The following is a 17500-nucleotide window of genomic DNA, read 5'->3' as shown; positions in this document are numbered from 1 at the left end:
GCTCAAGGACATGTGCATTTACACGATTAACAATATGAGGATTCGTGCTTCGATACAGAGTGATGAGCTGGAGAGAGGGATGTGTTTGACGCATGATTGTGATGCTTTCGCTCTGTTCTCTTCACAGCACCTCCGACCGTCCGGATCATGCACTCAGGTCACGCGTGTAACGTGGAGGAGGAGCGTTACTCGGAGAGGGTTTACACCATCCGAGAGGGAGAGATGCTCGAGCTCACCTGCCTGGTCACCGGACATCCACGGCCACAGGTGAGAGAGAGAGAGAGAGATGACCACCACCTGTCAATCACTGCCTGAACATCCCATAGAGATGCACCGATATATCGGCCGATAATCGGTATCGGCATATAATCGGTACATACTGTCAATCAAAAGGGGGTTGAAATATGTATCAAAACTGCTACTCGTGTAAAGGAAATGTCTCTAGAATATAGGGTTGCCAAAGTTGACATGATAATGCACTCCCTTAAAAAAATAGTGTTGTTAACTCAGGTTCTGTTTGACTCTATGAATCACCTCTAGTTTAAAGTGCAGTTCACACAAAGATAACAATTCTGGCATCATTTACTCACCCTCAAGTTATTCAAAAACTGTATGACATAAGAAGAATGGCTGGTAGCCATTGAATTCCATAGTATGGATGAAATACTGTGGAAGTCAATGGCTAGTGTCAGCTGTTTGGTTACCAACATTCTTCAAAATATCTTTTGTGTTTAAAAGATGAAAGAAACATACCGGTTTGAAACAATTTGAGGGTGAGTAAATGATGCCAGATGTTTCATTTTTGGGTGAACTGTGTATTTAAGTCAGGGTGGACAGGTATGTGGTTTTCCCTTCACTAAACATTATTTGTAATGTTGCTCCCATCCAATAACAGCAAAGAGCTTTGTGTTTTGTGACTTCTGATAAGATCAAAGTCTCAGCTTTCAAATTCTGTCCATTTTCTCACAAAAATCAAACAGTGAATGCCGTTTTGATGTTTAAATGTGGCGTGAGTGTTCGCTGTAGCCACGTCAGTTCAAGCATGAGTTGAACAAATTGTAAGGTGGAATAAACATGAATTAAATTTTTATTTCAGTCATTCTGAACAATCGGTTAGCAATATTGTAGGAGAAATTTTGTATCGTTGCATCCCTAATAACCTTAATTATTGAGACACTTTGTGTAGTGGTTAAAAACTTGCACGCTGAAGATGTGGTTGATTTATAAAGAAAAGAGGTTTGTTTTGAGGCATTACCTGGTTAATTTGTCCTGCTTGTCTTGTCCAGAAGCGAGATGAGATTGGTTTTGATGGCTGTGAGTTTTGGACAGTAAGTGTTGGACGTCTGTGTCAGCAGCAGCTCAGAGTCTCAGAGATGATGTGCATAGTGTGGATTGAGTCTTAACATTTTGGTTTTGGATGCAGATTTAAAACATTAAATGACAAATATCTGTCACATTATGTGCTGAACTGCTGCTCTTCAACCAGAAAGTGTTTATGAGGTCAGATCTTGGAGCATTTTATTCCAAGATGTCCACTTAAAAGTGACAGCAATGTGGTAACTTATTTGTTTGTTTATTTTTGTACATTTATTTATTTAGAACTCTTTCACACTTTCTCTGATCATTAGTTCAAAATCAAAGAGGTTGTATATTTTAAAATCAAGATAATTATACTAAAATATAGAAAATAAAAAAAAATAAAAAACAATTATATAAAATTGCAACAGATAAATTGCAAAAGTTAAGTTCAAGAAATATGTGTTACTGTTAAAGTAATTAATCTGTAATAATTGTATTTTTTTCTGTTTTCAGTTTTCATTTTTTTATTTTAGTTTTTTTTTTTTTTTTACAATTTTGTTGCGTGCATTTGTCGTTTTTATTTTTTATTTTTTTCTATTTACATATATTTTAGTACTTCAACCAAAACGTCTTTTCACTTCCAATTTCAGTTAAAAATTTAACATCTAATTTTAATAATTAATTTTATTTCAGCTATAGTTAAATTAACAAAACATTATTTGATTCAAAGTCCAAGTGCTTCTGTCATGATCCGGTCACTGAACTTCTGTTAATTCCCCACCAGAGGTCATCGACTCTCACACTATACAATACACCCTGGACTACATTTCCCATGCTCCATTGCACCAATCACATTCACCTGATAACAATCACACACACACAGCACAATCATCAGACACGCTTTATAAGCAGTGGACTTTCCCTCACACACTGCCGAGTATTGTTCTGCACGTATCCCTCTCCTAATGATAGCTGCGATACGTAAGCTTTTTCCGTGTTTCTAGTTTCCATAGTCTTGTGTCTGTTTCTAGTTTTCATAGTCTTGTTTCAGTTTATAGTTTTCATAGTTTAGTCTTTTTCTTGCCTTGCCCTGTTTCTCGTGTTTTGACCCTTTGCTCTGGATTCTGGATTACCCGTCTTGTTTAGTCCTCTGGATATTGTTCGTTCATCGAAGACCCACACATGCCCTAGGATTACTCTTGTGTCTTGCCCTCTATATACCTGTTTGCCAGTGTTTGACCCATGCCTGTTATGACCACGTCTCTGTCCAATAAAAGCTTCCATATCGATCCGAATGTCTCGCATCTCATCGGTTTACCAATATAACAAACATTTCTGGAAAATACACATGCTGTAAAACTAAACAAGTTGGGTTTTCTTAAAAATCACGGTAGTTACTAAAACCCCCAAAATATGAAGCAAAAATTTTAGGTCACTGACAGAAAACAACACTGTTTTTTTTTTGTTTGTTATATTATTTTTATATTTTCATTTTAGTTTAAGTTTGAATACTTTTCTATAAAAAAGCTAAATTTCTATGGCTATCGTGTTGGTTGTTCTTATTTATAACATGAACAGCAACAGTCAAGTGACAGAAAAGATTAATGTTTCCATTTTGTACAGTAATTCTGGTGATTTGTGAGCAGCATTCATCCGGTTTAGGCTTGATCTTTTAAAGAAGTCTGTCTTGCTCAGATGTTAATTTCCGCTGTGCTTTATTTAGCCGTGGCAGAAGGTTGTTTTGAAGCTCGATCTGCTGGACTGGATAAAGGAAATGTGATTTGTGGAGATTGACTCTGCCCATTCACCTTAATTAATATTTAATTCCCCTTTGATCAATGTACAACCTGTTAATTTGTGGCAGAACAGTCACACGCGGCAGGTATTGATCCCAATATTTCAGGTGAAGCCCACTGAATTAGTGTGACGCACCGACCACGATTTATCTCGCTTCCGACGCTTCATTAAAATGTGAAAACGATCAAAGACTCCTTGTGTCTCCTCATTAGGACACAATCTTTTGAAGACTGTGATTGGTTGGTTGTCCAAGAAGGAAAAAAAAGAGTGATTTTAAGTAGGGTCTATTCTAATTCTCACTTTGAATTTACATGAGTAATTTACTATTTTGACCGTTCTCTCTCACACACATTATATGTGTGTATATAAATCCTTTTTTTATTTACCAATCTTGTAATTTCCTATAAGGTATTTGATTGGTTTAGAATAATAAAAAATTGTTCCACTCTTTCCAATTACAGTGATTGCTGTCCTATTTAAGTGGAGGTTTGAATGTTGGTTTTAATGTATCAAACATGGAATCAAAACCAAGAAGGGCGAGAAAGCCAAACTGGACAGAGGAACAGTGTTTACTGTTACAAGGCCATTCGTAAAGGAAGATTCGGGCCGGGTGTCACAGCAAGGGACAAGAAGCAGACATGGGAGCGTATAGCACAAACTATTAACGCTTCATTCCCCCTGCTTGTGCGCACCTATAAGCCTGCTATATTCATAAATGCAGTTTTTTGAGCCTGCAAGGTGGGAATGTCCGGTGAAAACGAAATGAACTGAGACACAATAAGATGTTCTGAAAGTGCTGAAACTGTTTGTGTGACACGGCTGCTTACAGAAGGTTGTGACAGACCCAAATCATCGCTATTGCATTGGTGCATTTTCCCAGTTGCCAAATATCGTAATGTAGTGATTACTTTTAATTTCTGGCGCTATGGCATTTCTGTGCTGTGTCGGAGATGTTAGCACGTCTCTAATAAGATCAGTCACAAACATGATCCCTGCACGATCTAATCTATAGCGTCTTAATAACTCACTGTCATCCACTGTCTGACTGCAACACATTTCTTCTGCCTCTTCGTCTTTCTGCCATTTTCTCCTCTGCTAAAGAAACTCTAGTTTGACCTTAAGACCTCTTTTAAGGGCTAAGATGCTTTCTTAATTACTTTTTTCTTTACTAGGATTTTTTCTTTCATTTTAAGAGTAAACGCCCACATTTCTAAGAATTTTCTTAGAATTTAGTCACTAGGAGCTACTTTTTGCTTTAAGATTCTTTATGAATACAGGCCCAGGAGATTCTCACACACTGAACTATTTTTAACTTAACTATATTTTATTATATACTATTATATAATATATTATATTAATGGCTACTAAAATTATCCAAAAACAAAGCTGTTTGGATTGTTTGGTCATATACAGTATATATATATATATATATATATATATATATATATAAACACACATGCATATAAAACATAAAATATGTGTGTGCATAATTTATTTTAGTATTTTATTAATTGAAATGTATTGTTTAGTTCTAATATTAATGACTTCGTAGTAAAAAATAAAATTACTGTTAAAACTGTTTAAAGACTAATAATTACTACTAATATTTAGATTTTTCACATTTTGTATACGCACACACACTCACACTTAATATTATGTATACTTTACTATTATCGTATTTATTTATATTTACACGTTATTATATTTTATTTACACTATATTTTAATTCATAACAAATACATTTTTTTATGTTTTATTTTTTAAGTTTTAGTTTTTATTTTTCCCCAAATTATCAGCTTTATTAACTCTTTTAGTATCTTTTTTCACTGAAAGTCCAAATTTATGTGTGCTGAATGTAGAAAGACTTTATAATATGATGCCGGTTATATTTAATTTTTTTAATTGTTTAATTTTATAAAAAAGATCTGCAACATATGCAGTATTTAGCATATATTTAAGATATATTTTGGTCAGATAAAGTGTATTTTGTTGCTGTATGGGATAATACAGTTGATTAAACATAGAGCTTGATGTTTCTCCAAACATGGTTTGATTCAGTGCTCATTATCTCAGTGTGTTAATGTGATCCCTTTCAGGACCAAGCGTTAGTATCACGTCTGTGAATGTCTCGCTGAACTAAAGTAATAATTCACCCGAACGGGATCATTCTGTTCCACAAAGCTTGTGTTGTATGTACTTTTTTAACGACATCTAGTCATTTTGGAGCTCAGCAGCTTCTGTTCACTCCATTGTATGAAGAGGAGCAGTGTGAACTTTCTGCTTTCTGTAATGTTTCACAGACAAGAGAAAGTCATGCAGGTTTGAATGACACGAGGACAAGTAAATGATAGATGACACAACGGTAATTTTAAGTGAAATTCCTATTTAAGTAGTTTGGACAGATTGTCTCCTATTCCCATGTTATTTTGACCAAAGCTTTTATGAACACACACACACAGTTTTTTTGTGTGTGTTTTCTTAATTTCTGCATAAGTCCTTCTACACAAAGATTAATAATGGGTAAATATTAAAATAATATCCAAACTCAAATACATAGTTTGGATATTATTATTTTTTTATTGTTTCAACCCTAAATAGGTTAAATGGCTTTGATAAATGGATTTTATTATGCCAGATTCAGGTCATTTTTACCATTTTCATGCTGTTATGAAAGTGCAAATTGACTTTTTTGAGAAAATTCTGATGTTTCCTTGATATTCTGCATAAGTGCATTCTGCACTGATAAGTCCTTATTGCTGTTAAATGCATAAAATTAATAAATTGAAATGTATGATGACTGATTTACAGTATTTCATTCCTTCTCTCTTTCTTTTTTTGTTCTTCATGCATTCATGCCAGATTTACATCAGATTCATGCTGTGATGAAAGTCACTTCTCATATCTTGATATTCTGCAGTTCTGACTTCGGTATTCTTGCATTCTCATTCTGATCACATATTCCTGTGCGGCGGTTATGTTTTGCATATTTTCATATGGACAGTAAATGTTCTGCGTGGCGCTGTGGCCTTAAACTGCTTTCATCATCTGATTCAGACACATTTCCTACACGAGCGGCACCGTGCAAAAACCAAACAAGCAATTAGGAGGCAAAGTGTGGTGTTTGGAGAGCAGTAATTTCAGCAGGTCGTGAGAGTGATTTACTCGCCATGCGTGCGTTGGCATACTTTGGCAGAATCATGGTGATGATTAATTACAGCCTTGGGCAAATCGAGTGTCTATTTCACTCGCTGTCAGGACACTCCATCCCCACCAGACGCAGATCCTTATCTTAGAAACAGCTGAAGCGTGATATAGAGGCGTTTGTTAGACGCCATATAATCTCACATTCAAAGGAGTAGTTCACCCAAACATGAACATTTCCTGAATATGTGCTCATCCTCAAGCCATCTGAGATCAGGATGAGTTTGTTTCTTCATCAGGTTTGTAGAAATGTAGCACTGCATCAGTGTCTCATCAATGGATGCTCTGCAGTGAATGGGTGCCGTCAGAATGAGAGTCTGATAAAAACATCACAATAATCCACAGCGCTCCAGTCCATCAGTGAACATCTGGAGAAGACAAAAGATGAAACACATCCAGCATTAAGATGATTTTAACTCAAATACATAGAGTCTATAATCCATAATAACACTTCCTCCAGTGAAAAAGTGTTCTGGTCTGAATCAGGAGAGAAATCTGCACAGATCAAGCAGCGTTTACAAGCTTATAACATATATTCACAAAGAAAACAGATATTTAAAACTGGAATAATATTTCAAACTTTTACAATATATTTGATCAATAAATGCAGCCTTAGTGAGCAGAAGAGACTTCTTTCAAAAACATGAAAAACACCTTACAGGTATCCGTATCTTCATTATATACAAATATATTGTGTATGTAATATATGTAATATATGTAATATGTTAATAGCACAGACACGATTTAAACTGAACTGAGATGACATCACTGAATTCAATGATGAACTGCCTTTAACTGTGCATTATTGACACACTGTTTTCCTAATTAATGTTGTTCAGTTGCTTTGACACAATCTTTTTGGTTTAAAGGGGTATATAAATGAAGGTGACTCGACTTGGCTTACTTAAAGGGGTCATATGAAGCGCTTAAAATAACATTATTTGGTGTAATGCAATGTGTTTATGCAGTTTAAGTTTCAAAAAACACATTATTTTCCACATAAGCGTGTCTATTTTTACAAAGCTCATCGTTCTGAAAAAGCGAGGTGTGCTCCGATTGGCCAGAAATCCAGTGCATTGTGATTGGCCGAATGCCTCAAGCGTGTGACGGAAATGTTACGACCCTTAACACTGTTATGGTGTCTCCCGGCATGACCAGACAAAACCAATAAAACCCAGTACAAACAAGGCATTTGATGCATCCAGTGGGGACATAATTACTGATTATAATGACTTATACTGTGTGTTTTTTTGTGTATCGTGCTGCGTAAACATAAAACCATGTCTGCATTTGTGATCTGATTTAATGGGGATGAAGGGACGAACCAATGAACTTATTAAACTCCCACAGTCCCTGCCTGAAAGTCTCAACTTTCATGAGATTCTTCCTTGAATCATTGGAATTCTGTGTTTTTATGGCCTGATTATTTTCTCTCTCCTGTTTGACAAGCACCTGTATGTTTCAGAAATGAGAGCAAGGCTTTATATTGTTTGTGTTTTTCTTGCTGGGTTTCTGGCAGAAGCTCATCTTTGTTGAAGTCGTCGTCTTCTCACAGAGATCTCGGCCGACTCGATTCATATTCACAACGACACCTCAGTTTAAAATTACTGTCAGATTAATCAAAAAGCACTGAAAGTGAGGATTTAGAGTCTGTCTGTCCTCTCAGGCTCTGGCTTTCACACAAAATCACAACTCTGTATGTTAAACACTCGCTCACATGGCTTTAAGGCTGGGACACACCAAGCCGACTTCAAAGAACTAGCGGCGACGAAAGCTGACGGTGTTGTCGCCTCGCATCGAAAGCTTCGGACCAAAAAGCAGCACAGGAACACACTGCACAGACTACAGCTGACGGCAAACTAACACATGCATTCTGTGCATGTCTGAGAGGAACGAGCTGTCTATATCAGCAGCAGTATATATTCGTCATTCAAAAGAAGAAACCGAAACAAAGATACTTAATACTCGAGTTATAAATTCCAGTCAATGCTTTGTTTGTAAGGTCTCTGAATTTGAACAGTGCCTGTTTTTTCCTGAGGTTACATTTATGCCACTAATGAGTTGGTCGGGCCGATTCACACAGAATGACAAAAACAGAGCCTCCCTCTACCTGTCTCGACTTTCCCAAGATCCCATGACTGGGATGCTCAAACCTCATCAGATCCTCCCATCGGTTCTAGAGGAACACGACGGTTAATCTCCATCTCAACTGGGACGCGATGGTGAAATAAAGTGAATGGCAGCACTGGTACCACCTTGTCACTCCGCTTGACATTACAGAGGATGCAGCGTCTTAGCATGCTAGCTAAATTGACACTGGCATTGTCAAGACGAAATGTTGAGGAGGGACTCCCAGAGGACTTGGGCTGGCATTTGTTTGACAAACGAGTGACTGTGACATAGTGCATTTTCACACACTGCATTTTCACACACACGGCTGTAGAAAGATGCAACTTCAACTGAAAATGTCAGACGTGTTGAGTTGAGGATCGAGAGCTGGCTGCATTAAAAAAAAACACTAAAATCAAATGTTTTCCAAGATTAATAATAATACGTTTCTCACAAATCTCGTCTGTGCTTGTGAAAGCTGTTGCGTTTGATTGCTTGTACATAGACTAAAGCAAATATCATCTAGAGAGTAAATCGCGAGTTTAATTCACAGCATGATTCATTGTGTTCAAGGTCGGGTCGCTGCAGTTTCAGGTTCAGTGTTTATTGGTGCATCCACATTTATTTCAGACCTGCGTTCCAGATTTCTGCAGACTAACAAGCTTTGACTTGCAGAGTTTTGATGCTCAGGCTGATGGTACGTCTTGTGTGGGGGGTTTATAGTCACGCTGTCGGCTCGTATAAAGAGATGCACAAAATAGCAAGACACCACAGGAGAACTGGGTACAAATTTTAACAGATAGATATCACCATCTTTATCCCAGTTGATTAATCATAATGCGTTAAGACAGTTGTTTTTGTATTTTGAAATGTTATGTTTAAATACTCACATGATGCATTGTCTAATGAAATATGCACTAATTTGCATTACATTTACAGAACAAATAAACATTGGTTCAAAATTTATTGAGGGAATTTTGGGTTTCTCTTTTTATTTTTCCATAAATCAGAAAATACTTACAACACACAATAAAAAATTAATAAATAATAATTTTAACCTACTTTTTAGAAGTAAGTTGTTAACTACATAACAGATAAGTGATATATGAACAAACCCCTCAGTAAAAACCTTCAGAATATAGAAAAGAATAAAACTCTAAGTTTTGGTGTTTGTAAGTGCTGCTGAACTGGAGAAAAAACTTTTAAAGATATGTATTGTAATTGAAATCTATAGGCGCAAATTGAAAAAGTCTAATAAAACAAATGTTTAAATGTGTATTTTGGATGTTTTGTTTCAACTAGTCTGAACATTGGTTCTTTAAATTTTGTTGATATATCAGAGTTAAAGATTTTTTATAAAAGCGATTGTGGATTTCTGTTTTTTTTATCACTCCAAGAAAAAAAAAATCATTTTCAATATGTTTAATAAAATGTCAAATATTTATCAGGTGAGTGATATATGAACAACCCCCTCAGTAAAAACCTTCAGAATATAGAAAAGAATAAAACTCTAAGTTTTGGTGTTTGTAAGTGCTGCTGAACTGGAGAAAAAACCTTTTAAAGAGACTTATTGTCACTGAAATCTATAAACGCAAACAGGTAAGACGTCATAAAATAAACACTTACAGTAAATATCTATTTTGGATGTTTTCTTTCCACTAGTCTAGAAGTTTAGAAACCAAAATTGGACAGTGCATAAAAAAATATATATACAGTATATATTGCCTGTAGTAATTTGCATTTTTCTGTGGTGTTCAGCAGAGTTGAGTTACAAAGGCCGTTTGCAGCTGTAATATGTGAAACTTTTTTATAGATGTAGATTATCCATGCATCAGACATGCATCTCTGCTTCTGCACTGATTCATGCAACATTAACATGTTTATATGGTTCCTTCAGTGCTCAATTAGACTCTAAATGTTGCATAATGTGTGAAATGTTATAGAGATTGAAGTGTTTTTTTCCCCTCATGCAGATTCGATGGACCAAGACAGCAGGAAGTGTTTCGGACCGATTCCAGGACTCCAGCGTGTTCAACGAAACCCTCCACATCGCCAAGATCCAGAGACATCAAGGCGGACGCTATTACTGCAAGGCCGAGAACGGACTGGGCTCACCGGCCATCAAGTCCATCAGGGTGGACGTCTACTGTGAGTTCAGCTCAGATGTTTTGTCTGAATGTCCTGCGGTGAAATAATAACACTGTCCTCATCCAGAAAATCAATGTGAAGCACATCAGATCATTTGATGAGAAACGTTTGAGTTCAAATTGAGATCTGAATTTTGATTTGCAGAACAGTTTGAGACGCGAGATTACTGGAGTGTTTTTTTGTTTGTTTTTGTTTTTTGTGGGAGAAACATTTAAGAAGCAGTTTAGGAGAAACAGCTGAGATTTTACACAGATCTCACCGATGATTTCTCTTTTTCTCTTTAACAGAAAGAATAAAACCGAATGCAAATGAAGGTTCTTTTCTATCGAAGCCCATTTCTTTCACATTGTTCAAAATAACAATAATAATAATAATAAAAGGAATTGTAAACATTGTGACATTTCATTTCAAAGTTCAGATTTATATATTTTTTCAATTCTCACCAAAAAGTAATGTATAAACTAGAGAATAAACACAGAATTGAAAGATATTGCAAGAGTTTCTGAGTATACGTCTCACAATTATGGCTTTACATATCGCAAAAAAAAAAAAAAGATAATTGGGACTTCTTATCTGGCAATTATAAGTTTATATCACACAATTCAGACTTTTCTCAGAACTGCATGTTTATATCTTGCAGTTTTGAGTTTAGACCTTTTTTTTCTTAGAATTTCAAGAAAAAAGTCTGAATTGTGGTATAAAGTCTCAATTACTTTTTTTTTTTTTTAACAAGTTTCTATAACTTCCTGCTACAGAAAGTGCATTAGATCTGAGCAGTTCTTCAAAGTGTGGAAGCGTAAAAATGCATTAAGTTTAAGGATTGCGTGATTTTGTTCTGTTTTTTACGATTGATTTGACGTTGTGAGCGCAGTGAGATCTTGTGTAGAAGCCAAGTCAGACTGTATGACGTCAGTGGCCTTTTATGTCAGACTTTGTTATCCATTTCGTTTATGATTTTGCCAATGATTGACAGCAGTTGAAGCTGAAGTTTCAGAAGAGGGAATTGCATCGTTTTTATCAATAAAGATGATCGAGAGGAGACATTATGACATTACTGAGCAGAGAGAGGAGGACCAGAATGAAAACAAATGCCAAATTCAAACCTGTGTTTCCCAAAACTACAACATCCCAGCTCTGAGAGTATGTGGAGTTCTTTAAGGAATATTTCATGATGTAGAATTCTTAAAGATCATGTCCGAATCTTTCTTTACATTTAGAGATTAAGATTTAATTACTTGATTTCTCATCAGAATCTATAAGTCAATTTCACAAAACCCCTCAAAAACATAATATTTTCAGGTCCTGGTCTTTCATTAAAAAAATCTGAAGAAAATTACATGCAACCCCTCAAAAATTTGTATTACTGTAAACCAGAAGAAAAATGAAGTGTGTATATACTTAAAACAAATTATATAATTGTGAAGTGTTTACACATCATTCTAGTACTTCTTATATATATATATATACATTTTTTATTTATAATTTTTTTTTTTATTAAAAAAATATTTAGAATAATTTCAGGAAACAATTAAAAATAAAACAAACTATTAAAAATTATAAAAAATTATACATCTCTTTTGTAGTGATCCAGAACATCAACCCGAACAAGGACCCTTAGTTATTTATTTAGTTCTAAATTCACAGAACATACACCACTCTTTCAAATTTTGGAATAATAATTTTTTGTTTGTTTGTTTGTTTCACAAAGGCTGCATTTATTTGATCAAAATACAGTAAAACATTTTTTCTTTATAAAATCAGAAATATTATTCTAATGTAAACAGCTGTTTTCTGTGAGAATCTGTGTTAAAGTGTAATGTATTTCTGTGATGCTCCGCTGTATTTTCAGCATCATTCCTCCAGTCTTCAGTGTCACATGATCTTCAGCACAATAATTTTTTGAATGATTATGTAAATAAAATATTATTGTAATATAAAATATTATAATAGAATATAATAGAATAGAATTTGGATAAAGCCTATTTTTTTATTTAGTTTAATTTAGTTTTTTTTATTTTTGATTGAGTATTATTAGTGTCAAAGGTGTTATTATATTACATATAAAAAATTACAAAATGGCATAATTTTTTTAATACATTTTTTTTTATAAAATTACAAACAAATATATAAAATTAAAATATGAAAAATATTTTTAAATAAAATAAAACGAAATATTAAATATATATATATATATATATATATATATATCATAGTACATCACACTAAAGTAATACTAATAACCTTCTGGTCACCAGATCCAGAATTTCACCAGGTTTCATTTCACCAAATTATAGTATTTTGATTTTTCTGTTTGGTAAATATGTGAAATGTCATGGGATGATAGTAGTGAGACTGTAGTTCAGAGTGTGTTTGAGGCGGATGTAAATCAGTCTGTGGAAATGCTGTTTCAGGAAGATGAGATGTAAAGTGAATGTGGAGTCTGAATGTCACTGGTTCCTCGGCTGCAGCTTTAAACATGTGCCCTTTCCTCCTGTTTTTCATTAGCTGGACAATCACGCTGAAAGGTGCCGTTCCTCTGGAGAAATGCTAAAGTTGTCCCCGTGGGCCGAGAGTAATTGATGGTTCGTTGCCAGCGCCACTATTTTTAGCTCACTGTAGCCTTGATTGTTATTTAGCATTGAAATTGCTGCTTTAGACATCGAGCCTCTGAAAAACCTTCAGCCTAACATGAGAAATTGTGTCAGCTGCTTTGGCCTTTGGCTTTTGCTTAGCCCAATTCATGCGTCCCACAAATTGAGACTGTGTCACGCATAATCAATGCTTGCTCAAAAAAAGTTGGTCGCTCTATATCCTCGAGACCCAGGCAGACAAACGAACATTACTTGACAGTTCAGCACGCTACTTTTAGATGCATGATTTCCAATTCGCAAAAATGGAGAAAGTGAGGCACCGCCATCATCAATTAAAAAAGAGAAGGTGTGTCCTCTTTCGAACTCTTTTTTTTTTTCATGCGCCTGCCTTTACTAACATGCGAGTTCACCATCCTCTCTCCCACTTCTCGTTCCGTGAACCTCTGGAGTTGTGAGTTTAGACTTTTTTTTTTTTTTTTTTAACTGTTCCTGTGGTGTTGAGCAACTACAATTCATTTTAATCCTATAATTTTATAAAGGAAACTGAACTCCTTTGGGGTTTGTAAAATAATTTTATGTACATTCTATCAGGCATTCATTGAGAGTCTATTAACTTTTTCTTTCTTGGGTTGGTTTAATGGTTTAGCTGTGAAAGAGTTTGAGCGACATTGTTAAAGTATTGGTACCCAATTAAATGATCTCTGTTCTCTAAGGAAAAAAAGAGTGGCCCAAAAAGCAGATAGAATACTGTGCCAGCCAGATCATGTGCTCAGGTATGGATTTGTGCTCTTGCAGTCAGGTCGGCGGTATTATGTGCCAATACGGAAAACAAACGAATCGTTATGCAAACTCATTCCTTCCCTCTGCTATAAGATTCTTGAATGAGAAATCATAACTATACAAATGGCTCTTGGATTCCACTGCTTTTTTCTGTCACTGGCAGGTGAATGTGTGTGTTGTGCTGTATGTGTGTGTCAGGGTGTGATCGTTTGTATACATTTTTAACTTTATAATCCTTATATTATTGTGTGCTAATAATTCTAATTTAACCCTTGTTGGATGGGTTGTATGGGCTGAAATATGTGCCACTAGAAACTGAATTTGAATTGCTAAACTTGAATAATTGCATTGAATAACTGAATTTGAATAACATAATTTGAAAGTGTATTGTTTAATTTGAATCATACCATTGAAAATCTGAATCTGAATTGTATAATTTGAAATTGTATTTATTCAAAAACAGAATCTGAATTGTGGTCGAATAAAATTTGTCCAACAAAATTTGATCCTCACTTAAAGTTAAACTCTCTATATATCTTCACATTCACTTCTCACAATTCAGATTCAGTTCTCAAATTCAATTTCAAGTTACTGAGACAGACATCCGGGTAGTTGGAGGATGAAGGAAGAGCAATCCAGCCCAGATCGATAGATCGCGTTCATTGGCGCACAGGAGCCAATCAGAACCTACGTTTTGAAGCATAGTACGTACCCACCATGAAACAAGGAAGAAGTGCTTGCCTTGCCGACTGACTTGACAACCATGGATCCGCCTGGGACAAATATGGTAATGACAATTTTTTTTTTCACGATCTAACGATCTTTAGTTTAATGGTGTAGCTGTTTTGTAGAAACGGGGGAAATTACATCTTTCTCGATGTGTTGCAAACACAGTAGCTATTATCCCACGTTTTTGTGGTTATGTACTAGCTCTGGTAACAACATCTTTGCTTGGCTTTTACTATTTCTAAGCATTTGCCTCTTCCTCCGGTGAAAATGTTGTTGCCGCCAAGTAGACTGGTCATGTCTTCAGCGTGATTATTTACGATAACTACTCCTCGTGATTGTCATTGTCAGGGTACTGCTTACTAAGAGGGAGAGAGAGAGTAGTAAGCCTGTATGTCTCACTATGTTTTGACAAGGAGACAACTCAGAAGTAGTCAATTCAACATATTTGCTCACAGATGCAATACCTTCCCATGGTCCTGTTGGGCCCAGTGCCCAACATCAAACTTTAGTATATTTTTTTAGTCAATAAAAAAAGTCAATATATTGTCGCATTTTAGTTAGATCTATCCCTCCAAGCATCCGTCTCCCCACCAGTGGATTAATGCATTGACCAGTTAGATTTAATGCATTTTAAATTGACTGAGCTGTTACCATAAAGGCTCACTGTGCTGTGTGATGTACATTTATTTTCAACAGTACAAAGGTTTTTTTTTGGTTGTCACTGTTCCCATATGATTATTATTGATCAGTTTGTCCTGACCATAGCAAAATTACTTTCTCTCAAAAGTCCACCTTTTAACTTAAACTTTTATATGTGGCTTCTGTACTGAGTTTATTGTACACATTTTTACATTTTAATTTTACATTATATTTCATTCTTGTGTTTTGTCATTTCAGCAAAGCTGACTTCATTCCTTCAACTTCAAAACAAAAGTGAGCATTTCTAGGTTTGTACGCTTCTATATTCTCCTTCAAATGTAAATAACCTAAGACTCTTAAACTTTTGGGGCCAAGTACCTCATATCATGTCAAAGAATCCAGGGATCACCTGTAAGCGATGACCCTACAGAAGCAACAAAAAAGTAAATGGCAAAAATATGCAAATACTAACACACAAGATCAAGAATAATTCACGTACATACACCACAGTTTCTGAGAAACAAGAGGAAGGTGAAAGAATTTAAAGCAATGTTTGAATGCAAAATAGACTGAGTTGAACAGATTACATTTATGGCTGTTTAATTGTTTTTATAACAACATACACATAAATCATAACTTGATTTTGAAAGATTTGTAAACCGATGCTCTACGGTTAACAATGATTTTTGATGATTCCTGCTTCTGATGTCTTCTGACCCCGTTCTGCATGATGTCAAGAAAGTCTTCCAGCAGACTGTACTGTATATTACACCGGCAGAGAGGAAATAATTATTGTTATTATATTACAGTTCCTAAACATTTTTATATTTTTCTTTACCACAGAAGCTCTGTCCCGAGACACTCTGGAGCTAGTTGAGACTGATGATTCCCCAATCTTCCACAATGGACTTCACATAGGATGAACTGTTTCCAGTTTCAGCAAAACAGCAAGAATTCATTGATGGATGACTGCACCTTAGAACTCTTCACTAACACTGCCTGCATCACCTGGGCCACAGAGAAAACAATGTTACTGCCTGTACATAGCACAATTAACCTTTAACCTTACAGCTGAATCAATGCAGTAACACTGTTAACTACTATTGACATTGTACCAAATGTTCAAACTGAATATACAGAGGAGAACTGGTCCCCAGTGTTTTTGATTAGTCTGGTTTCTCCAAAGGTTTTTTACTCCATTATCTACATCTTGCAGATTTTTCTTTATTAACCACTGTTGCCTATGGCTTGCTTGCTGTATGTATGAAGACTAAAGCATTTAGCACCAACTATTAAAATAGTGAGGGTTTTTTTGACCATATAGACACAACAGTATGTCTTTCTGTAAAGATTCTTTGAAATGTTATGTATTTCGAAAACTGTATAAATGGCTTACATTGATAGTGTGCATATTGCTTGAACATTTATATGTAAAAAAAAATAAAAATCAGTAGAATTATTATTATGTCCTTTTTATGTACTGTGTTATATGAGTTAAAGTCAATTACAATTGTAATTTCTGTCATCATAATTTAAATAGTGTGATAATTACTGTATGATAGTTTCTTAAATAATAGACAATCAGTAATTACAGTACATTAACTGCCTGTAAGCAAAACCATATATAACAACGTAATTAATTATTACACTTATTACGACCACTGGCATGGCACCAACATACCAAAACTCACTGGTTAAATCTTATGTGCCCTCCAGAAGTTTGCGCTTTGCAAGTGAACGACACCTCGTGGTGCCATCCCAAAGAAGTTCAAAATCATTCTCACTGACCTTTTCCTAGACTGTGCCCAGCTGGTGGAATGACCTTGTGATCTCTTATCACACCGGATCCATGGTGGTCAAGTCAGTCGGCAAGGCAAGCACTTCTTCCTTGTTTCATGGTGGGTAGGTACTATGCTTCAAAACGTAGGTTCTGATTGGCTCCTGTGCGCCAATGAACGCGATCTATCGATCTGGGCTGGATTGCTCTTCCTTCATCCTCCAACTACCCGGATGTCTGTCTCAGTAACTTGAAATTGAATTTGAGAACTGAATCTGAATTGTGAGAAGTGAATGTGAAGATATATAGAGAGTTTATTTTTAAGTGAGGATCAAATTTTATTGGACAAATTTTATTCGGCTACAATTCAGATTCAGTTTTTGAATAAATACAATTTCAAATTATACAATTCAGATTCAGATTTTCAATG

At 35.3% G+C, this 17500-nt stretch overlaps 1 protein-coding gene across 4 annotated transcripts in view; it reads left to right on the top strand.

Annotated features, from left to right (window-relative positions):
- Nucleotides 1–17500, top strand: part of LOC132092036 (MAM domain-containing glycosylphosphatidylinositol anchor protein 2-like) — a 141876-nt gene that overhangs the window by 40049 nt on the left and 84327 nt on the right. For all 4 annotated transcript variants that reach the window (XM_059498093.1, XM_059498091.1, XM_059498090.1 and 1 more), the window contains exons 2-3: nt 128–267; nt 10380–10554. In XM_059498093.1, coding sequence (XP_059354076.1) covers nt 128–267; nt 10380–10554 — 315 coding nt within the window. The remainder of the gene's footprint in view (nt 1–127; nt 268–10379; nt 10555–17500) is intronic.

This window comes from Carassius carassius, chromosome 18 (assembly GCF_963082965.1).
Source record: "Carassius carassius chromosome 18, fCarCar2.1, whole genome shotgun sequence".
Classification (NCBI taxonomy): domain Eukaryota; kingdom Metazoa; phylum Chordata; class Actinopteri; order Cypriniformes; family Cyprinidae; genus Carassius; species Carassius carassius.
This window is presented reverse-complemented; position numbering and strand designations above follow the sequence as displayed.